General features: G+C 27.0%; 1 protein-coding gene across 1 annotated transcript in view; it reads left to right on the top strand.

The window, feature by feature from the left end:
• The first annotated feature begins 4,551 nt into the window (after positions 1-4,551).
• Positions 4,552-25,102, top strand: part of LOC135928136 (solute carrier family 2, facilitated glucose transporter member 1-like) — a 32,249-nt gene continuing 11,698 nt past the window's right edge. The window contains exons 1-4 of the mRNA XM_065464502.1: positions 4,552-4,635; positions 4,681-4,841; positions 4,882-5,006; positions 7,096-7,428. Coding sequence (XP_065320574.1) covers positions 4,552-4,635; positions 4,681-4,841; positions 4,882-5,006; positions 7,096-7,428 — 703 coding nt within the window. The remainder of the gene's footprint in view (positions 4,636-4,680; positions 4,842-4,881; positions 5,007-7,095; positions 7,429-25,102) is intronic.

Genomic DNA, 25,102 nt, shown 5'->3' with positions numbered 1-25,102 from the left:
CCATTATGTACAATATGTATAAGTATATAAAGAAGAAGAAAAGGTTATAGGGGAAAGATATGGGCATAACATATTAAAATACTATTAAAAATTTTGATTTGAAACCCTTGCTGGTAAAATTCTATGAATAATTCTTTTTTTCCACATAAATTCAAAAAATACACAAAAAATTGTCTGAAATTTGTAGAGTAGTTAGGGAAGACCAGGAAAGATTGGAACACATTTCATTCATACTTGAATAAGTTACATACTATTTGAACCATTCTGGACCAATAAAACATATTCTCAATCCCCAAAGTATAAGATATATAAAATAGTAAATACATAAAAAAAAATTAATTTAAAAAATTTCTTTGGTAACCAACTAGATTTATTTTTTGTTATTTTTGGTAAGCATACCTTCGTAAAAATACAAAGAATACATATTTTTTTAAATTTTTTACTAGCCAATAATGTTACGATTTTCATCTTTATGATGATAGTTTAGAAATAAATTCAAGTTTCCTCTGTTTATTACCTGCCTCGAAGGTTTATAGATTAGTTTCTATTTTATTTTTATAATAACTTATATCAGTGCCTTATTTATAAAAACATAAATATATACCACTAATATTAATAACATAAATTTTCATAATTTTAGGACCTTTCTATATTATAATTTAAAACAAAAAATAGGGAATGTTGTGAATAACAGTCCATATTTAAAAATTAAAAGCAACAGAACAAAATTAAAAATCACAACGTGCAGCTCAATTCATTACCTTTATTAATATATATAAAAAAGTATAGATTTATACATATATAATTTTTAAGATCTATGATTATTTACTTTAAATATGACAAATTTTACAATTCCGATTGATTTTGGCTACGGTATAACGCAAGCTTCTAAATTTAATTGTTCTTTACCATTTAATTCCAAAGGACACTAATTTTTACATTGCAGATATTCCAAAGGCCCCTGCTTGCGGCATACAAACATAAATAATTTAATCTCAAACACTCTTAAAGGGCCAGTATTCCAAATACCCTAGAGTCCAATCAGTTGTGCCCAAACACCAACAGAAGATCCGACGGTATCAGCCGAAAATCTTGGTCTTCTGGTTTTCCAGTAGCTTGGGATTACACAAGCATCGATTTTAGGCGCAATCTAACAGAAATATCTCAGCAATTAGTTCGGTAAAAATCTTGAAAATAAACAAATATTCAGACATCGCTCCTAACTTTTATCCCATTGTCTCTAATACTCTTGATGTTTTTGTTGAGAAATTTCTTAAATTTATCACATAATTAGGGAGAAAATTAAGATAAGTGGTGATCATAATGTAGCCTTCTATTTCAAACAAGCCATGGTTATTCAGGCGATCTCTTTTTTTAATTAATTTTTTTTATTCATTTGGTTGTTTTCTTTAAAAAAAATTATAAACATGATATAATCATTAATTGTTTTTAAAATGACCTTTGTTTTAAATTTATTTTTAATAATAAAGTCAATGAACAGCAAAATATTCTTTTTTTATAATTTAATTAAACAATTTTGACATGAATTGATTATTTTTAATTGTAAATAAAGAAATGATTCAAATTACATATTTGGAATAATCCCAATTTGGACGCAATGTATAATTAAATTATCCTTACCTCTGCGTATTTTTCATATTGTTTATAACACATAAGCTTAATGTGCCTTTTTTGCTCAATAATTTCTTTTTATAAGGAGTAGATTTTAATATTTTAGAAATTTTTTGCAGCTTCATTCGAGCAAGCATTCTAATCTTTTTACCCATAGCAACTCTACCCCAAAATATATATATTATATTATTTTTAATAACCTGATTTACTTCCAATAAATTTTACTTTATAGTTAAGATTTTAAGGAACATTTGTAATTTTTTTAATTATTAGGAATATATTTTGCTAATGGCAAAAAATACTAGAAGATGATTTTTATAATTTTTAAATTAAAAACGGGTTTTGGGTAAACTATATCAAACTAGGAACATTAAAAAAAAGATAATCATAGGTAAGAAATTACATATAAAAATATACACATTCACACAAAGCACAGGGGCTTAAACTCATGGGTTAAGATATTCATATTAACATTAATACCTTGTCAGCCACTTTCCCCAGGTCTCCCCTAATGTTTGTTAAGTTCATTCTACCATCACGTGAAATAAAAGATGATTTAAATTTTTTTAACCAAACCTTCCAAGCTTATCACAAAAAAATCCGGACAAAAGACCACCAAATAACCCCCCCAAATTCGCGATAGCCACAGTTAATGCCCAATATCCTGTTATTTGAGATGGCGTCATATACTTGTTGTACCTTTTATAGTAAGTTTGGTTGTACCAATTTGTGACTATCTTTATACATACATAACAAAGAGAAATAATTGCATTTTTTTTGAATTTATATCAATAAGATTTATTTAAAATAATTGTTTAATAAAAAAAATACTTTTTGGGGTGCGTTCACTACCCCGATTGCCCAACCATATTGGAAAGAGCTTAGGGTGATTACAACAGCCATAATCGCTAGCATAAATGTTACACCCTTATTTAAATATTTTTTATAAATATTTATGCTTAGTATTAATATGCAAACAGAATGTCCAGATGTTTTTTTACCAGTCTATCAATCTAACCTAAAAGAGCACGATTTTTTTTTATTAAAAAATTAACTATAATCCCCCCCCCCTTTTTTTATAAGTCAAAATAATATTTCAAACCCAAATATTAAAAATGCTTGCAAGAAAGGAGATGCGATAAGTATTTTTTTAATAAAAAAATTTACTATGATCCCCCCCCCCTTTTTATAAGTCAAAATAATATTTCAAAACCAAATATTAAAAATGCTTGCAAGAAAAGAGATGCAATAGGTATTTTTTTATTAAATTTACCTTTTTTTTAACATGGAGATGTGTATTTTCGTCCAATTGCTGCGGCGTAGTGTTCATTAAATTATTAAGCACCGCTTTGGGAATAGATTTTCTTGATGATCTTTGTCTTAAGAATTGGGAATTTATACTATCAGGTTCCTGATCGGTAAAGTTACTAACATTAATATTTTCTAGGGACGGATTCAAATTAACTTCATGTTCTGGGATATCTTTAAGAGTGGCTAGGGACAGTGTGACTCTTTTTTTCATTTTATCGGTGCCAAATCGATCGGATATACTTTTAAGCGAGGAGGGCTTCCTAGGTGATACATCTATTGTGGCTAGTCTTGGCCTATTGTATTTAGAAATTTTGCGTGTGCTAATGTTTTTATTATTATCATGGTTATCGTCTAGAAAGTGTGGAACGTCTGTTGCGTTCATCATTTTTTTAAGGTTTTTTTAGGAAGTAACTGAACTTATTTTTATCTTGTGGATTATATTAAAACATTTAAAACCTTTCAATTATAGCTATACGTTTTTAATATATAAATACAACTATTCCTTTATTCATAAAAAAAATGATTTAAAATATCCTAAACTCCCCATACCATTCTTTTGTTTGAAAATCAATTTTATTATTTTTTAGGTAAAGATAAAATACAATTATAAAAATATTGGCAAATTCATCATAAAAATTAGTTGTAAGTTGTAACATAATAATAATTAAATAAATATTTACTATTTATATCAATATCTAAACGTTCTCATTCAATTTTTATAGTTTTTCCCGATCCGTTTTTCATATTTATTTTAATAAAATATGCTATCAACCCTTGAAAACTCTTCAAATTTTATGATAAATTAAAACACAGTTGATTAAAATAATAATTTGCTATTCTTAAATAAATAAATAAAAATATTTTATTGAAAAATAGCCCTAAGACTAAGATTCAAAAAATAAAAATATTTGATAATAAAGTTTTAAAAAGCTATAAGCAAGGTTTAAAGGTTATATATAGTGCATTTATAAAAAAAATTTGGATTTTAGTCATAATTACAATATAATTTGTAAATCGACATAAGAAAAAACAAATTAGTAAATCTCTTCCTATATAACTTATCCATATTTATGATATAATTTACATTATAAATGAAAAACTATTTTTTGTTGTTAAATATAGTTTATGGACAAAGATGATATCCAGGAACACGAAGTGGTAAATGATAATTATAAGGACTTTAAACAAAAAAGATTAAGTAACGTGGCCAGTGATGGCGATATAATTAAGAAAAAAACTAGTTTTTTGAGGAAACAAGATTCGGCTCTCGCTCTTCCTGCTTTAAGCAAAATGGAGAATTTGGAAGAAAAAAACGAATACATTAAAAACATAATCCGGGAAGGATCTTTAGATGTATCTATGAGCCGAAAAAGGAAAATATCTTATAAACCGGCGGTTCCTACCTATATCCTCAATAACATCATGGATACCAATCCTCAGGAATTAGACGAAGACACCGAATTACACGTTAAAAAAAAGGTATGTTCATCTTATTTATTTTTACAAGTATTGAGCATTTAATTTCATATTAAATATATTATATAAAAAAAAGTTGTACCTAAATATAATCTTATTCGTTTAAAATGTAAAAACTAGGGTGTAACCGCCATGCTTTTATTGACTGTTGTGGCCATATCACTAAGTTCTTTTCAATATGGATGGGCTATCGGGGTTGTTAACGCTCCACAAAAAGTTTAATTATCAATAATTAACAAAATTTAGTTAATAAATAAAAAGATAGTAATGGCCTGGTATAACCAAACGCATTATGAAAGACACCAAACACCCATGAAGCCTTCACAAATTACAGTGCTCTGGGCTATAACTGTTTCAATATATAATGTCAGCGGTTTGTTTGGAGGATTGACATCTGGTTACTTTTGTGATAAATTTGGGCGGTAATATAATCTTTTAAGTTTGTTTATTCTTATTCACTAGCAAAAAGACACTTCTCATCAATAACTCGATCACATTTTTGGCCGCCATTTTGTTAATAACGGCTAAGACTGCATCCTCGTTTGAAATGGTTATTATATCTAGACTCTTAATAGGATTTAATTGTGGTTTTAATTATTTATTAGAAATTATAATGTAAATAATATGAAACTAGGAAAATAATTTCCCCGAAAAAAATCCCCATAAGATTACTCCCCGAAAAAAAATCCCTTGGAAAATAATTCCTCGGAAAAAAATTCTCACAGAAAATAATTCCACGGGAGAAATTTCCCCGGAAAATGATTACCCCCCTTTTTTTTTGATCCTATAAAATATTAAATTATTTTTAGAAAATTACAAAATGGAAAAAAACTCAAAATAAAATATTAAAAATTTTTGAGAAGATTAACAAAATAAAAGAAATTCTTGTAAAATTTTTTCAAATAAAAATTTCCTAAATTGTTAAACAAAATTATAAATAATAACTAATGAATATTAAACCTAACCTAATTTTTAAATTATTATTAATTAACCCTAACCAATATAAGATATAATGTTATGGCCTTATTCCGAACCCAGGTTTGGTGATAGTGAAAATTAAACAAAACAATATTTATAAAATAAACGAATTGGATACCTAGTCTCTATGATATTAAGCAAAATATTATTATAAACTAAGTAATGATAATGGCCAGCTAGATTTTTTATTTTGGCCCGGATTTATAAATTCTTACCATTTTTGACCCGGATTTGCACTACTTTAATTAAATCAAAATGTTTTTTAAATTCACTCTAAGATTTGAGGATTTAAATAATAAAACTTAAAATCTAGTTCACCTTTACACAGTTTCATCAACTTTTAGTTATTTATTGAAAATCAAATTTTTATTTTAAAATATTTATTTTTGCACAAATTAGTAATCATTTCCATGAAGTTTTTAGAAATACATTAAAATTTAAATCAGTAGGAGCTAAGAGGCTTTTCGCAATTGCCTTCAAAAATATTTGGCCAATTTTTCATTTGGTGTAATTTTGTTATGCACAATATGAAGTCTTTTTCTGATAATTTTTAGAATGTAAAATATATTGTGTTCTATGATACAAATTGGATGTTTGTCATTAGTTGGCAAAAATAATAGCATGACTTTTACCAACTCTTAATAGCGCCCTTTTTTGTTTTTAATGCTAATGAAGGGCTATTAAATGATAAATTCTGTGACGAAATAGGAAATTTCCAATTCAACCTGGTTTATATTTGATAAAAATTATTTTACTGAAGTATTTAATGCATACTATAAGAATTTAACTGGCTGAATACAAAATCAATATAAAACTTGCTAAATTATATTTTTTACTGTCCAATTTAAATTAAATAACTGCCGAAAGTAATGAAAAATACTGACCATTTTAATCAATAAACATCTATTTCAGAGGTGATTATCAGCAATGACAATGAGTCTTATATTTAAAATCTTATAATTATTATTTTGCTTAATTTTTTTAAAAATTTACAGAAAAGAAATAATTAATTAAAATGATATATGAAACAATGTTTTCACTTTTTTTTCAATTTTAAATTGTAAAACCTCTTCCATAATTTTCATCTATTTCTATAAAAATCTATCATGTTTTCTTTCCAAGATGTCACAAATCTATACTTTTTATGCTATCTACTAAATTATAAAGTATCAAAGCTACCAACCGATTTATCAACTCTCATATTTTATTGCCCTATATGTCTTAGAATTAAAATAGAAATAATACTCAAAAAAAAATCCTAAAACGCGAGAATAAATACTCAACATTCAGAAAATACTGAATATAATTTTTTAGAAATATTTTCGTTATTTTAGCTGAAGGGTCATTTTTGATAATTTAAAAAAAAATATTCGAGGAATTTTTTTCCTATTTTTTTCGGGGATTTACATTCCCCTAAATTTAATTTAAAATCTAAAAGGGCAAATTTTTTTCTGGAAATAATTTTTTATGGGAATTTTTTTCCAAGTAATTATTTTACGAGGATTTTTTTTCCGGGGAATTATTTTCCGAGGAATTATCTTCAAGGGGATATTTTTCCCTGGGATTTTTTTTCTGGGGAATTATTTTCCAGGGGATTATTTCTGGGAAATTATTTTCGGGGATTTTTTTTCCGGTTTTTTTTCCGAGGAATTATTTTCTGCTTGCCAAATAACATCATTTGAAAAATAAAATAATTAGGCATAACATCTAGTGCGGTGTCGATATATTTAGCAGAAATTTCTCCAGTAAATATCAGGGGTGCCATGTGTTCTGCACACCAGGTTTCACTCAGTTTCGGAATTCTATTATCCCAGATCATAGGTTTACCGCATGCATTGGGAACTGATCATGGGTGGCCTACACTATTTGGTTTAAATAATTATCCCATGCATTACACATTTTTAAATAATAATCATCATTTAGCTTTATCCGTGATCCCAGCAATTATGCAATTAATAATATTGCCATTGTTGCCAGAAAGTCCTAGATATCTATTGATTTATCGAGGGAAAGAAAAAGATGCTAAAAAAGGTATGTATCTATTATTACTAGTGCTGTAAAGTAAAGTCATAAAAGTAACATCGTTACTAACAGCGTTATCTCTTTTGAAGGAAAGAAACGCCATTCGTTACCTTCTTCTAGAGGTAACGAGCAACGGTAACGCCTTTCTTTTTTTTGAATAACGCAAAACGTTACTCGTTACTTAAAATTTTTTCTTAAAAAAAATGGGAAAAATAAATTATTTATATTTATTTTTAAAATTTTATAAATAATTTAGCCGACATTTTCAGAGCAACATAAAATTCTTTTTATTTTATTTTCTTTGTTAAAGTTTCAGTCAAGATTGTTAATCTAATTAATAATGAATCAATCAATTGTTAATTTATATTATTATTCTCTAATATTATAATTAAAAAAAATATTATGTTAATCGTAGCAGATGAAGATGATTTGACCAGCCCTGGCCCCAACATGAAACATTTTTTAGGCCAAGAAAAAAATTAAGAGTACAAATTCTGCATTTTGTAAAATTGTTTCCCAAATCAAATATTTCCTCAATTGTGGAATAAACATGAATCGACACTGTGCAGCCATTTTTAACAAAAAAATGGAAAAATATCTGAAACAAGATGGAACTCTTTTTTAGAACTCCGTGAAATTAATAGTCTTATTAAGGAATAACCCATTTGACGAATTGTAATATATCCAAATTGCAGAGATTTTCAGATAATGACAAGTCATTCATATATATAGTACCGTTAGTGTTAATTAAAAAAATATGATATGTATATATATGATTTTATATGTTATGGAACCTGTTGTTACTGCTCTTTTGATAATAGAGCATTTGGGATATATCACTCCCACGATAATTATTTTAATATTAAAACTTAAAAAAATTGCTAAAATAGTTTCAAGTTTTGTAAGCCACATATTAATGATATCCTGCAAGACATAGGTAAAAGATATACCGTTGAAATATCGTTTATAATTTATATTTTGATTACATTTGTTTTCAATAAATTCGAACACATCTGTCAGCAATAATTCACCCGCTATTTAAATTAGATTAGCCCTATAAATATGTCAACGAAGGTAGAAAGCTAAATTATTTCCAGTTTGAGAAAATATAGTAACAAAGAAAAAGCAGACTTTATTCCTTTAAAAACAACACACATACCATATTATTTTCTGATAAAGATAAAAAAAAATTTGATAAGGATCTGAATGAAGATTCTTTGAAGGTAATCTATTAAGCTTCTTTCAAAATAATGATTATTCTTTAATTTTTATATATTACACCAATTATAATTATATAACTCTCTCAACCTCTGCGCCAGTTAAACCTGTGTTAAGCAGGGTAAAAGATGTGTTGAGCACTCTCTTGTTTATCTGATCAAAATTTTGAAAATGAATTGTTGTTACAATTAAATAATAAATTATTATAAAATATCTTTATTATTTTTGTATAATTTTATTTATATTATATATAGAAAAAATTTTATTATAAAAAGATTATGATAATTATACACTACAGGCGCGTAACCAATGGGGGGAAAGGGGGAAATTTCCCCCCCCCCATCGCAAATTTGACTATTTTCATAAATATCATTTTAAGCTAATAAATTTTACCCCCACCCCCAGATTCCCTCCCCCCCCCACCAATCAAAATTTTACAAATATTTGAATATCAATTTTCCAACATATAATTCAAAAATATTAATAAAATGGAAAAATATTTAGTCAAAGAGATTAAAATCAAACGATAATTTATAAATAAGGCTGAGCATGAAAAAAAGTAATGTGTCGTTAGCAGCGATATCATTATTGAATTCAATTGATCAATCAGAGTTTATCATTGCTGCTAGTTGCATCAATAAATTATTTTTAGCTCACTACTTTGTAGAAATTTACAAAAACCAAATTTAGATTTGGTTCAAGTTATTGATTTGGCGGAACATTGGAAAATATACATGAACAGGTAGATACAATAAGAATGAATGTAGATAAATATTTTCATAATATTTATCTAGACGTTGAATCGAAGGCTAAATTTTATGATATAATACTAATTAAACCTCGTCTAGCACCTAGGCCATTATTGAGATGAAAATAAATATTGGCTCAACTGAAGAATATTATAAAATATCCATTTTCATCCCATTCTTAGATACCTTTTTATAGCAAATAAAAGTACGGGTTTTAGATAAAAAACAAGTCTTTAGCAATCTTCAAGTTTTATTACCCAAAGATCCTTCTTCATTTTCTAATGCCACTATTGGTAAAATTAAATATTTAGAAAAATTTTATTCCTATGAGATTGATAATGAAATAAATTTAATCAGTGAATTCGAATTGTGGTATAAATATTTATACGTTTAGCTATTTTACCTGAGCATGCTATTGATGCGCTCAATCGGTGTAAAGAAACCTTGGCTCAATTTCCTAATATTTCGAAGTTGTTTTATATTCTTGCATGTTTGCCTATTACAACATGTACGAATGAAAGGACTTTTTCCAACTTGAGAAGGTTGAAAACATATTTACGAAGTACTGAATCTCGGCTAAATGGGTTAGCAGAGATTTGGTTCCAAAGACAAACGAAATAATTAAAAATCTTGTATTTGATAAGAAGTTAAAAAAAACTTGTTAATTTAATTATTTTCTAGTCAATATTTTTAACTACTATTAATATTTTCAATAAAAAAAATTATATTCTACTTATATTGTATGAGAATTTAAGCTGAGGCTAGTTTTTAAAGCAAATTTAAAAAAAAAATGACATTACACTTTATTTCAACTTTACACATAAATAAACCTTTACATTTAAAAAAACTTTATTAAATATAATATACCTAACTTGAAATAATAAAAAAGAGGCTTGTAATATCCTATCCATAAGCACGAATTAGTAAATAATAGTTAAAAATAGAAATATAATTATAGCTAAATAAGACCCGGCCGAAGGCCGGGGAAAGCTGGCCGAAGGCCAGGTAAAAGGGGTTTGGGGGCGAAGCCCCCAAAAAATTTCCCCCCCCCCCTATAAGAAAATCCTGGATACGCCACTGATACACTATAAAAAAAACTAACCGTTATTGTGAAAATTATATACTATAAAAAACTCTACCTAGTACAACGCCATTTTATAACTCTAACAATTAACCAACAGAACTCTAAAACTAAAATTAATAAATTTTCAACTCCAAATTTTATTGATAAAATATATTTAAAAAACAAAAAGTCATAAAAGTCATGATAATGATAAAATCTAATCCCTTTTATACTTTTTTGGGATAAAAAGATCACGAGTTCCACACATGATATATAAAATCAGGCGACTATTTATAAATTTGATAAATATTAAACAAAATAATTTTATATAATAATATGACAGGCCCTCCATAAATGAGCTCATTCGACCCCCATATTGTTGGCTCCTTTGTGACTTTAGAATATGCATACTTTAGAAATCTAATTCATCATAGGTTCTTTCAATCGTGTCAAATATTCAGCTTTATATTGAGTCGATTACTAATTATCATTAATTCTAAATTATTTTATTTTAACCATCATATACGATTCAAAATTTTCTAGAACATTTATTTTTCCTTAACGTAACCGATTCGATTCCTTATTCTGAATAATATAGAATTCCATAATATTTCACAAGAACCCCATGAATTTATCTTTTCCCATATCTTTGATAATATAGTGGTTTCCTTTTCCCAATCCCAATAGTTTCGCTGAAGAATTGGCTGCATAGTTTATGATATCATATAAGTTATTTTCAACCAACTTTAATGATTTGCCTCCGTGATCTTCAACGAGTTAGAACGAATATTGTTATTTGTACCAAACGTTAGTGATTCTCCGTAGTACCCGAGTTTGAACGAATTTTAGCAATTTGCACCCAACGTTAACGATTTGTCTCCGTAGTCTTTATTGAGTTTGAACAAATATTTCACCAATTTTTTTTTTGCGAGTTGATAATCTATGACCATTGGCACATTCTTGATTTATTTATTTATTATTTTCAAAAATACCTCTTCTACTTTTTCTTGGTAATACAAAATAATTCTTCACATATGATCGTCGATCTTCATCCCTTCACTCTATTTGATTCGATCAACTCGTTCACTTTCCTTTTTACTTCACCGTGTTACCGTCTAATAATTCGTTGATATATTAAAAAATATTCAAGCACTTTACACATATTTTAATGTCAAAATTTCCTATATTAATACTATTAACATTTTTACCGAAATTTTAAACACCATTTTTGTATTCTTCCTCTTTTTAAATTCATTCCAATATATTGAACTTTTACACAAATTTCGAACAACTCTTTTGTATCTCTCCCTTTAAAATTCATTTCAATATATTAAACTTTTACGGAAATTTTAAACGTCTCCTTTGTATCTCTCCTTTTAAAATTCAACGCACATACACATATTTCAGTCCAATCTCCCGATTCCCCAATGAGTTCCCCGAATATTTCCCAATGAGTCCCCCCTCCCCGAATACTTCCCAAGAGTTCCCCAAATACTCCCCAATGAGTCCCCCCGAATACTCCCCAATCCGCTTTTTTTTAAAAAAATTATTTTTATCCAACCCACTGTTATATTCTACTCAATTAACCAAAAATACGTTCCAAATTAATTTTTTTTTCTTTCACCAAAATTAATTTTTTTTATCAACCCAATCTTCTCTATATTCCATCATGTTTTTATTCCTTCATATTTTTATTCCAAATTTAAGGTAAAAAAATATTCAATATCTTTCTCCTTTAAAAATTTTTTTTAGCATCTTCCTCTATCTTAATTATATTCTTTGTAAATCATCACTCTTTTTAAGAAACCCCTTTTATAAAGAAACATTTTCCTCACATAATATTTATTACCAATCTTAATTTCGTGAATATTTTTCCGATTTGGAGCCAACTCATTTTTTAAAATTATTTTATCCTTCGACTTTTTATTTTAACCCCTTAGTATTCCGTATCAGGTCAATTCAGCGAAACTTTTATCGCGAAACACTTTTTCGCGAAACTTTTATCGCGAATGTCGTTTATCGCGAAGGAATTTTATAGCAAAGGTAATATAGCGAAACCAATTCCGCGAATTTTTTTCCGCGAAACATTTATAGCGAAGACAATATCGCAAACTTATTATCGCGAATTTATTTCCGCGAAACCTTAACCGCGAATACTTTATAGCGTATACATTTTAGCGAAACTTTGATCGCGAACTCGTTATAGCGAATTTATTTCCGCGAAACCTTAACCGCGAATACTTTATAGCGAATACATTTTAGCGAAACTTTTACCGCGAACTCTTTATAGCGAATTTATTTTCGCGAAACTTTAACCGCGAATACTTTATAGCGAATACATTTTGGCGAAACTTTGATCGCGAACTCATTATCGCGAATTTATTTCCGCGAAACCTAAACCGCGAATACTTTAGAGCGAATACATTTTAGCGAAACTTTGATCGCGAACTCATTATAGCGAAACTTTAATCGCGAACCTTTTATAGCGAATTTTCTACCGCGAACGCGCATGACCGCGAAAATTGTGAATTCATTTTAAGTGAAATTGATATATTCAATATCAATTTACTAACCGAAGTTTCTTAAATCATAAACGCGAATGTTTTAAGAATATTTTATTACGTATTGTTTATTTAATAACATGTAACCTCTATCTGATGTGATAGAAAAAATATTAGTCTTCCTTGTCTCACTCACTCATGGTTGTAAGTATGGAGCGGACACTTTGGGTTAAGTTTTTAGCAGAATAAGTTAACCCCCCCCCCAACATAAAATTTAAAAGTGTGCTTTATGTCATTTAAAGTAATACTTTATTTCTAATCTAGATAAAAAAAATAAACTGAAAGCTAAGAATTTTTTATTGATTTTCTCAGATTATTTTAATTATAGAAAATTTTACTGATAATTAATGCCTCCTAATTACAATTTTGAGATAATGCGCATCGATATAACTTTGATATAATAGTAACTAATTCATTTGAATATTATGACCTTTCCTTTTTCTTCTATTCGCATTTTAATAAATAGAAATAAATGCAAAGTTATGATTAATCAAAAAAAAAGTTCAAAATATTCTAGATTACATAAATTTGTAATATTTATGAAGAATAAATTATGGAAATAAATCATTAGATCTTCAATTATTTTAGTTTTTTATTTTTGCTGATTTCACAAGTCAAACTAAACAATATAAAAAAAAAATTAAATAACGTAAAATAGTTTTCATCATTTTTTAAAATAACACCAGTTCAATTTAAATCATAGCGTTTTTGTGAAAACATCGCTAAACGCTTCTACTCAATTTGTAAGCAATTTTACTCATTTTTTCTAATAAAATGGAATTAAAAAAATCAGGATTTTTTGAAAATAAATAGAAAATAAAGATATTCCAATATCGGGAAATCAGGGCAAAATGGGAGTGTTTATTTATTTACTTTTACATATTTTACCACGACAAGGGTGGGGGGGGGGGGGGGTTGTTAAAAACATTTTCTAAATTTTGAGAGGAGTATATAAATGAAGGATAATAAAAAATAATTATAAAAAGTGGCTATATTTTAATTATATTAAATAAAAGTGTCTTATTCAATTTTCTCATTTTGTAAATTGCAAAAATATTTAGGCCCGGCCATACCTCCCATATTCTAAGAGTGAGGTGGGATTTTTAATGACTAAAGGATAAAAAGCGGGAAAGCGCGACAACTGCAATCCTTTTATATATAAATATTGGTGAATAATTTTTTTCAAATTATAATTTACAAATTTAAATTTGAATTTGAATATAAAGTCAAAATATATAAAAATTAGATCCAAATCTACATATTTATCGGAAGGAATTTATTTTATTTAAAAGTTTATTATATATGAAATAAATTTTAACTCTTCGCAATTCATGTCAAAATTCTGCTTTACCATTAATTCGGCCTCTAATAAATCAAATGAGACCGAAGAAAAATTTTTTCGCCTAATCATATTCATTAAACTCATGAATTAAAAATAAATTTTTAGATATTTTTTAGGCTTATATTTACATTTTTATTTAATTCTTTCTAAATATTCTAACTTGATCGTATCATTCAAAATCAAAGGTTTAAGCTATTTATATCTATAATTACCATAATAGTTTGATAATTCTGAGTAACTTTATATGCTTCAACTTGTGTATCACAGAGGAATAGACAAGATTTATATATTTTAATATCAGCGCCGTTAAATTTGGCTGCTGAATAGTTCTACGAACTAATTGTAAATTATATCATTATTTCTTGCTTTATTTGTACCAATTGAGTATTTAAACGAGTATAGTAGCTCGTAAAAGGAAAAAACTATTAGTAACAAAATTTTGGCAAATCTATGATTTAAGCGACGGAAATAATTTATTCAGAAAATTTTATCGATGTTCCGTATTAATTATAATTTAATTCGTTTAATAGACAGTATAAAGAAAAAGTTTATTAGCAAAATAAGAAAAATTGCCTAATTTGGCATTATTGATAGAATGGAAAATAGCTGGTTTGCGCTAATATTTATTAATTCTATAGTCATTTTTTTACACACAAAAAGGTAATCGTACTATAAGAGAAATAAAATCTATATCTCCCATTAAAGCGTAAAACCAACCAAATTTCTGGAAGCATTTAATCTGGAATTTAAATCAATAATTGAAATTTATTACATTGATTCTTCAATTCATTTGGTAGAAAATTTTTCGACAAAATAAGATAAAATTGCCACGATTGGCAACATGCGAAAAAAACAAATATTTTTGGGTGAGCTCATACCATAGAAATGCCAGATTAGTACTTACTATTCCATCAATCAGTTTTTCTAGTCAATAAACAAAAATTAGTTTTAATAAGAGAAATAGACAATAGCAACCTTTAAGTATGAACAGGGTTGTCATGTCTCTCCCCATCAGCAGGACTCCCGCAGTTTTTTAGTTTACACGCAAATATCTCTCTCCCGCAAAACTACCACAATTGGAAATCTCCCGCAAAAATCTACCGCAATTTAATTTCTCCAGCGATTTTTTTAAAAAGTATTTTAAACGTTTTTAATATGTAAATAATAATTTTGAGACATTAATTGATTATTTTTATATTTTTAAATTAAATTTTAAATATTTATTCGAAAAACATGTCTAGTTTGTAAATTTCTTTCTATCCTGTTTTATTTTTATCCAATAATAAATCAACATTATTTCATTAATATTAGTCAGTACAGGGGAGTATATCAACATCGATTGCAATACAAAAATATTCTCAAAATGAAACTATATTTGCGGAAATCGTATACATCTATTATGTAGTTCAACAAATGTATCTAATAAGGGAAATATTAAAACATTTCCCTCGATCCTTTGCAATTTTAACAAGAATAAGAACATTTCAATAAAACTGTTAAAAAAATTTCCTCAAATAGTGAAAAATCCAACGATGTAGCTAGTCACATAAGGGTAAATATAGCTGATTCAAGGTTATCAATGATTTGCATGCCAGCTTTCTGCGCTGATAATGCCTCTGTAAATTTTGGCAAAAACTAAAGTTACCGAATTGAGGCAGCACAAATGAATTATTACCAATTGGCTGTATATGCCATATATACTACATAGTTCTTGCAAGAAGGCAATGAATGTACTGTCTGTGGATGTCGAAATAATTGTGATGAAATATTTTAACGAATTTAGTTCAACTAAAAGAGTTAATGAATTAAAAGAGTTGGTGAAGTGGTCTGACTTGGAATGGTGTGAGTTGTTGCGATATATACCTATCAGGTGGTTGTCATTAATACCTGCCGTCGATAGAATTTTAAAATTTTACAAACCCTTAAAAAAATACTTCTTAAATAAAGATTTTAAAGGCTGTCCTAAAATTTGAAAAAAAATTTATAATATGAAACGGCAGAAGTATATTTGGGATTCTTTTCACATGTAGGAAATCTACTGCATGCAGTTAATATTCAGTTGCAATCAGAATATTCTTTATTAAAAATGATTCACAAAATTATGCTACAGCTCTGTTCATCTCTATATTTAAAAATTGAAAATAAATTTTATGACGCTATTGCTAAAAATATTATATTAAAATGTTCAAATAATACTCTAATTAATACATATTTAAATAAAGCAGATATTTTTATTAAGACAATTTTAGAATATTTACAATCAAAATTTTATTTTAATAACTCTATTTACAATTGTATAAATATTATGACCTTGGAACAGAAACCATCAATTAAGGTTTTTGTAATTTAATAAATATATTAAAAATACCGAAAGACATTGATGTCTTGTTTTAAAAGATTTCAATTCTCTCTATTTTTTATGATTCGCCAAAACTTCTCCTTACCTCATTCTAATGCCTCATCCGAGCGCATTTTTAGCCTGAAGAGGACTGCCTGGAAAAAAGGAGAGAAATCGGATTTAACAGCATTAGAGAACGAGCTAATGGTTAAATAATGTATAATATGTCATGCCAGGAATTTTATAATCTCAATAACGACGGTAAACATTTAGTTCTATTATTTAAATCTCAAATAAAATATAATTATGTTTTAGCAAGGGCGCCATAAAATTTATTGTCAATTTTTAACTGTAAAGATGGACACATCTGTAGCATAATTTTGTGAATCTTTGTTAAGATTCTTCTGATTGCAACTGCACATTCTACATGTGAAATCATTCCTAAATATACCTCTGCCATTCATTATAAGAAATATTTTTTAAAGGTTTATAAAATTTTAAATTTTTATCGATGGCCGGTATTAGGAACATATCGCAACCAACATTGTGCTGACTCGCTTCTGTAAATACACTCTGTTTTTTCCAAATTCACTGAGGCATTTAAGATCAGAAAGCTGACATGCAATTTATTGATCATCTCGAATCTGATATTATATGGTTAGCTATGTCTTTGGATTTTTCACTATTTGAGGGGAAAAAATTTAATAGTTTTATTGAAATGACCTTAATTTTGTTGAAATAGCGGAAGATCAAGGGAAATCCCTTATTAGATGCATCTGTTAGAATTGCATATATATGCCCATCTTTCAAATCGTCAAAAATTGACCTCCTGGATTTAGGTCTTAAAACATTAATGATAGCCTTGCTCATTTGTTCTACAAGTATAGTTATTAGAGTCGTTAAATATTATGGAAAAAAGATTCTACCAACATTGTGATGATAAGTATCTCTGTGAATGTTGTACTACAAGATAAGTACAATTGCCGCAACTGTAGCTGCATCTGTATTATATCTTATTTTGGAGTACCTTATTATGTATTTAAACGTGATACTTGATAATTAAGCGCCTATCCCTATAATGTTATACACACACACGGTAGATTTCCAATTGTGGTCGTTTTGAGGGACATTCGCTTAAAATATATTTTTAATTGTAAAATTAAAATCGTTTTTTATATTTAAAAAAGATCGTTGGTTTTTTTTATAAATTAATATAATTTAATAAATCAAGATTTTATTGTATTTTGAAAAATAGTTACCGACTTTGTATTTATATAACTAATTATAAAAAATAATAGGCGGATAATTAAATCAATTCAAAATCCCGGCCGAAGGCCGCCCGCAAAAAATTTTTTTTAGCAATTTTTATATTTCTACCGCAATTTTCATGTTTCTCCCACATCTCCCTCAATTTGAAAATTTTGAGTATGAACCAAAAGTTATTAGAATTTCAAAAATTATCAAATTTAGATTGAACAAAGAATCTAAAGAAAGCAATTATAATAAAAAAATTAAATGAAATTATCATTATCTATAAAATCAACTTTTTTCCTTATTTCAAAATATGAGGATAAAGATAAAAGGCTAACTCGATATTTTATACAAAAGAAAATTAAGCTTGGAAACTTTTCCGACAGATGACATAACTTGCGGCAACTTTGGAAAATGTTATATCAAAATGAGATGGATTGGTTATGGTAAAATTTAAAACAATTAGGATAGCTAATTATTTTCATCAAGCCGCGAATAGGTTGAACTATTAATAAAAAAAATTTAGAAAATAATTTTTAAAAAAATATAACCAAAAAAATGATGTATTTTAGTTTTATTATTCATGACATGACATGAAGCCACCCAAGCTCATTTACATTGTTATCAAATCAAATGAGAATATAGTATATTAAAAAAAGTTAACCAAATTCCAATATTTAAATAATTAATAACCTTAAGAAATTTTAAAGCTATATAACAAAATTAATACAACCAATTTTTTTCCAAATTTTTATAGCAAGGTCAATATCGTAACTTGAACTGCGAACTCATTAGAGGAGCATCATTGAAATTAGAGGGGGGATAGTTAGTTATGAAATAATTATCATTATTTGAAAAATTGGAAAGGGATGAAAGGTATTTTTTTTTTAAATTATTTATATTTGGCAGGAGGTTAAAAGTTTTGAGAGGGTTGATATCATTTATAGATATGTATACAAGCCCCTGATTATATTCTCCGCAGTCCTTTTCTTAAGTTAAAATAGGAAATGGTTTAGCAGGTATCATCTTATTTTAATAGATCCCTTTAGGTCATATTTTTTTATATCTAATTTACATATAGAATAAATATCCTTAAAAAATAGTACTTTTCTAATAATGTTGCTCATCAAAAATGATCATATTTGTAAGGGGAAACAACTATATGACTCAAGGGCTAGGGATATGAATTTTAAAATAATTTTATAATGCATGACGAAAGGTAGTTATTTTTGAAATATTAATCATGGGATTGATGTGGTAGAGAAAGACTGTGTGGGTTGCCAGGTCAAAATTTTCAAATTGTGGGAGAAATTAGGTATTTTGTAAGAGAAATATAAAAATTGTGGGAGAAATTGCTAAAAAAAATTTTTTTGCAGGCCTTCGGCCTGCAAAGGATTGGGTTTAGAATTGACTTAGTTATCCACTTATTATTTATTATAAATATAAGATCTAATCTATTTTCCAAAATAAAATAGGTAATTATTTTTCAAAATAAAATAGCTAACTTTTTTTAAAATAAAATAGCTAACTTTTTTTCAAAATAAAATAGCCAACTATTTTTCAAAATAAAATAGTTAACTATTTTTCAAAATAAAATAGCCAACTATTTTTCAAAATAAAATAGCCAACTATTTTTCAAAATAAAATAGCCAACTATTTTTCAAAATAAAATATCCAACTCTTTTTCAAAATAAAATAGCCTAACTATTTTTCAAAATAAAATATCCAACTCTTTTTCAAAATAAAATAGTTAACTATTTTCCAAAATAAAATACCCAACTATTTTTCAAAATAGGTAATTACTGTACGACACAAAATTTCTTAGAGTACTATCTTTATTATTAAAAAAACATATTGATTTATTATAATATATTAATTTTGTTTAAAAATAATAACCAACGATCTTTTTAAAATACAAAAGAATGTAAACAAGATAAAATTTTATAAAAAATTGTAATTTTACAATGTAAAAAAATAAATGGGGGAAGGGAATATGATATTTTGAGGTATCAAAAATCTTCAAAGCATAAATCAGTACAGGGCATTCTATCAACATCTATTTCAAAACAAAAATATTCTTCAAAAATAAGAAATAATATAGATGCAACTACAGTTGCGGAAATGGTAAATACCTATCATGCACTACAACATTCAGAGAGTTACTCAACATCTCAATGTTGGTAGAATCTTTCCCCATAATATTTAACGACTAATATAAATGAATAGAATACTTTGTAGAACACAAAATGAGCAAGGCTATCAACAATGTTTTAGGATATAAATCCAGAAGGTCAATTCTTGACGATTTGAAAGATGTGCAAACATATGCAATTCTAACAGATGCATCTAATAAGGAGATATCAAAACATTTCCCTTGATCCCCCCCTATTTCAACAAAATTAATGTCATTTTAATAAAACTATTAAAAAAATTTTCTCCAGATATGAAATATCCAAAGACATAGCTAACCTAATATAATGGTAAATATGGCAGATTTGGCATTACCAATGAATTGCATGGTAGCTTTCTGATCTGATAATTCCTCAGTGAATTTGGCAAAAACCAGAGTGTATTTACAGAATTGAGTCAGCATAATGTTGGTTGACAGGTTCCTTCTAATACGCGCCATCGTAGAATTTTAAAATACAAACCTTTAAAAAATAAATAGATTATAAAAGCTGTCGTATTTGAAAATAATTTTCAAAAATAAATGGCAGAAGTATATTTAGGAATTTTACATATAGGAAATCTACTATATGCTGTTAATATGCAGTTGCAATCAGAAGAATATAATTTAATAAAGGCTCACTAAATTATGCTACAGAAATACCAAAGTAAGAATATTACTATTATCGGATAATTATTAATAAGATTTAATATGATGTCATGTTTGAGGAGATTGTAATGCTTCTTTATTTTTATGATTTGCCAAAATATTCAAAATATTAATTTTACAATGTAAAAAATAAATTTATTTGATTTTATGCAAATGTATAAATAAGATTTTATAAAATATAGAAAGTCAAATAGTTATAGTTAATTATATTTTATATGAGATTTAAATAATGGAACTAAACGTTTACCGTCGTTATTAAGATATTTATAAAAATCCTGGCATGACATTTTATAATTTTGTTTAACCATTAACTCGGCCTCTTAGGATATCTTAAGCTTAGATTAAAGATGATTAAAATAATAATATTTTCTAAGATGAGTTCCACTTTCATTGCTAATTTTTAAAAATATTACTTCTAATATTAATAATATATTTTTTAATATATAATAGTACATAAGCAGTTTATATTGAAAATAATTTTTCTTTTTATATATTTAATTATAACATTTTATTGTCCAAAAAACAACATCAGTATTGGAAACTAGTGCTTTAACCTCAAAACAATCTAAATCTCACCTAGAAGATAACTATCATGGTATATATAAATAAAAATATAAAATATGTATAATATTTAGGATTTTTTAAGCTTAGATTAAAGATGATTAGGATAATAATATTTTCTAAGATGAGTTCCACTTTCTTTGCTAATTTTTAAAAATATTACTTCTAATATTAATAATATATTTTTTAATATATAATAGTACATAAGCAATTTATATTGAAAATAATTTTTCTTTTTATATATTTAATTATAACATTTTATTGTCCAAAAAACAACATCAGTATTGGAAACTAGTGCTTTAACCTCAAAACAATCTAAATCTCACCTAGAAGATAACTATCATGGTATATATAAATAAAAATATAAAAAAAGCACTAGTTTCCCATACTATTCTAACTTCAAATTTTGAAAATGTCGAATGGATTGGATTGGATGGAGAATTTAAAATTAGCGGAAAAATAAAATAAAAGAACTAGACATATTTTTCGAATAAATATTCAAAATTTATTTTAAAAATATAAAAATAATCAAATACTGTCTCTCAAAATTATTATTTATATATTAAAAACATTAAAATGCTAAAAAAAAAATTGTGGGAGAAATTAAAAAATTGTGGGAGATTTTTGTGGGAGATTGTGGGAGATTTCTAATTGTGGGAGTTTTGTGGGAGTGAGATGTATGTGGGTAAACTAAAAAATTGTGGGAGACTCCCACTGATGGGGGGAGGCATGGCAACCCTGGTCACACACATATAAAAGAATTTGTAAATACCCTCATAAAATCTGTATCTTGATGAATGAGTCTTATGTAACCAGCTAAATTTTATACCAAAGTATCCTATATTTTTGTCACAAAAAAATAATGAAAATATAAAAATTTTGAGACTATTATATAAAAACAAACAAAATTTTTATTATTGTAGATAAGAATTTAAAAAATTAAACATTCAATGTTATATTAATAGCGATTCCTTTAAGATAATCTAATCTTGATCGATTTTCGAAGTCAGAAACAATTGTTACTATCCTCGCATGTAGATTTCGATATTTTTTTCTCTGGGTAGAGGGTGTTTCACCAGAATTATATTGAGCAATTTTTAACTCTGTCAACCCTTGTTGTTTTTTTAAGCCTAGAAAAAATTATATAGTTTATTAGTAAATCTTTATACTTTTTAAATCATTTTAAAATAATAGATATATAGATAACTTGATATAAATTTCCACATGTTTGGATGGTAACTTGTTAGGAGGGAACTGAAGCATCTATGCCACCCTTCAACCGCGTTGTTGGTTTTCGCTTCCCCGTTCAGTGTTGATTGGTAACAATTCCAGAGTTCAATATTAAACAAAGCAGGTAGTCTGCCTCTTCCAAACGTTTTACCAATATAAGCTTTTTCAAAAGTTTCAATTAGAGGCTGAAGTAACAATTGATTATTAGAATAAAATTCGGAGTTTATTAGTAATTCAAATGTTTCAACTACATTTAAGGGTGGCACAAACGCCAAACAAACCATCATTCTAAGTTGTATATTAAATTCTACATCTGTTTTATATTTATGCGATATTTCTGGATATTTTTGAATGTTTCGCCAAAAGGATTGGCCAAAATGGAAATAGCAACATTTGTGTTGCGAATTGGGAAACACTTGATTAAAAGCTTTTAAACTGGCCATTTCAAAATCCGTCATAATTTTTTTTGGAGTTGATATTAAGTTGTCACCTATAATAGTAAATATTCTTTTATAAGTTTCATAATCCTTTCTATTGGTCAATATATATATGAGAGGTAAAACATTATTATATGTAATCCCATGAATTGTATAAATTTGCATAAATAAAGGTGGCAACGATTTAAATGTACCATCAGAAAACCAATGTTCGCATGAAGCTAAGAAGTCCAAATTTTTTCTTGTTCCAAATATGATAACACGGTCGGGAACCTGACACACATGATAAATAAATAAGCAATTATAATAAAGTGTTTCTTATCGGGCAGCTTATCACAATAAAAATGAAGGATTTAGTTATATTTGTTCAAAAAATTTATAGAAAATCTTACCGGACCATCATCATGAAGTATGAAATCCTCATATTTATCTGTAATTGAATATTCATGCGGAATTACCAGCTCAATAAGGCTGCTAGGATTCGGAGGTGCAAAACTGTTTGAACTCCGCGTTCGGTGAATTATACGTTTCATAAGATTCGGTGATGGTAGTGCAATTGATATAGAATCACTTAATTGTATTACGTGTTTCGCCACAATAAAGTTTGGAGTTTCCATAGTATTATTCAAAGCTTCATTCTTAATTGAATTGATTATTTTCTTGGTTTCCATTTCGATTGGATTTTCTGGATGATTGTGTATTTCTTTATTATCTTTTATCTTACCATTTTTTTTTGTAAGTCGTACGGGACATTTAAAAATATTTTGATTGATACATCTATAATAATTAGTATCTGAGACTACTTTATCCAGGCGGAACAAATAATTTTTAAAGGTTAAGATCTCCTTATTTTTGCTTGATAACATATTTTATAAGACTCCGAAATAAAGAGGAAAGAATGGGGAAAATATTTATAATTTATAACCAAAGGAATGGCAGCAGCCAGACGAGAAAATTTTTTTTTGAAATTTCGGCAATACTTTTTTTTTAAAATAGTTATAATTTATCAAATATGTCATTAATTATTTGTTAATTTTTAGTGTAGCTATTTTTTTTATTATATTTTAAAATTATTTAAGATTCAATAAGAACCCATATCAAAATATTATATTCAAATTAATTGAAATTAATGCCGAGTTATTATACTAAAAATTTTATCACGCCTCCTCCCCCCCCCCCTTCAAATAAACAGAAAAGATAAAAAGATATCTATAAAGATCGTAAAATAATAAAATTAATAAATATTTTAAATTGGGGAAATCCCTTATTTCACTTAGATGTAATTTATTTTTGAATTGCCATTCAAAATTGATATTCTAAACAATAATGTTGTAGACTTTATTCATCTACACTGTTTAAGAATGTGACTGCCAAAACCACGGTTGTGTATTTGACCGGTCAAATATAGTTAAAATCAAATAAATATTATTTTATATTGAATATCATCATTTTCTTTAATATTTTTTAATCAATTTTCTTTTTGTCTAAATCTTCAATCGATTTCTGTTTTAGTAAGATTATTGACACAAATCGACCAATTTCTTTCTGAAGAAGAAGTAGATCTAGAAATTGTTAGTAATGTCACTTCTCTTAATGGCCATGGTGGTCAAAGCTAATTCCACTGCTTGAGTTTGAAATCTGATTGTTTCTTATGGAAGTTACTGCTATTCCCATGATTTTCTATTAAACAAGCCGCTTTTATTTCTGAAATTTATGATATAACTGGAAATATTTTGATCACCACCTTGTATGCCTAATTCTTTTATTATATTACATACTTCATTAAATTCACTATGATTAAAATGCTCTCCTTAATATTAGGAACTCAATAAGCATTGTGATCACATTTCACATGTATTTATATCGTTTTTTCTTTTTCAAACATATTTTTATATTCAGATCTTATAGAATATATGACCACTTGACCAGGTCAAATATTCTCCCGTTAATTGACCCGTCAAAATCTAGTCATTTGACTGACTTGCTAACCCTGGCCAAAATTGATTGATAAATTTATAAATATTAAGTCATCAGACAATAAATAGGAATGCTACCCAGATATCAATTTCGCCAATAAATATCAAGATTTAACTAATA

This window comes from Gordionus sp. m RMFG-2023, chromosome 1 (assembly GCF_954871325.1).
Source record: "Gordionus sp. m RMFG-2023 chromosome 1, tfGorSpeb1-WG-v2, whole genome shotgun sequence".
Taxonomy (NCBI): Eukaryota; Metazoa; Nematomorpha; class Gordioida; order Chordodea; family Parachordodidae; genus Gordionus; species Gordionus sp. m RMFG-2023.
The sequence above is the reverse complement of the archived record's forward strand: the minus strand, read 5'-3'. Positions and strand labels throughout refer to the sequence as shown.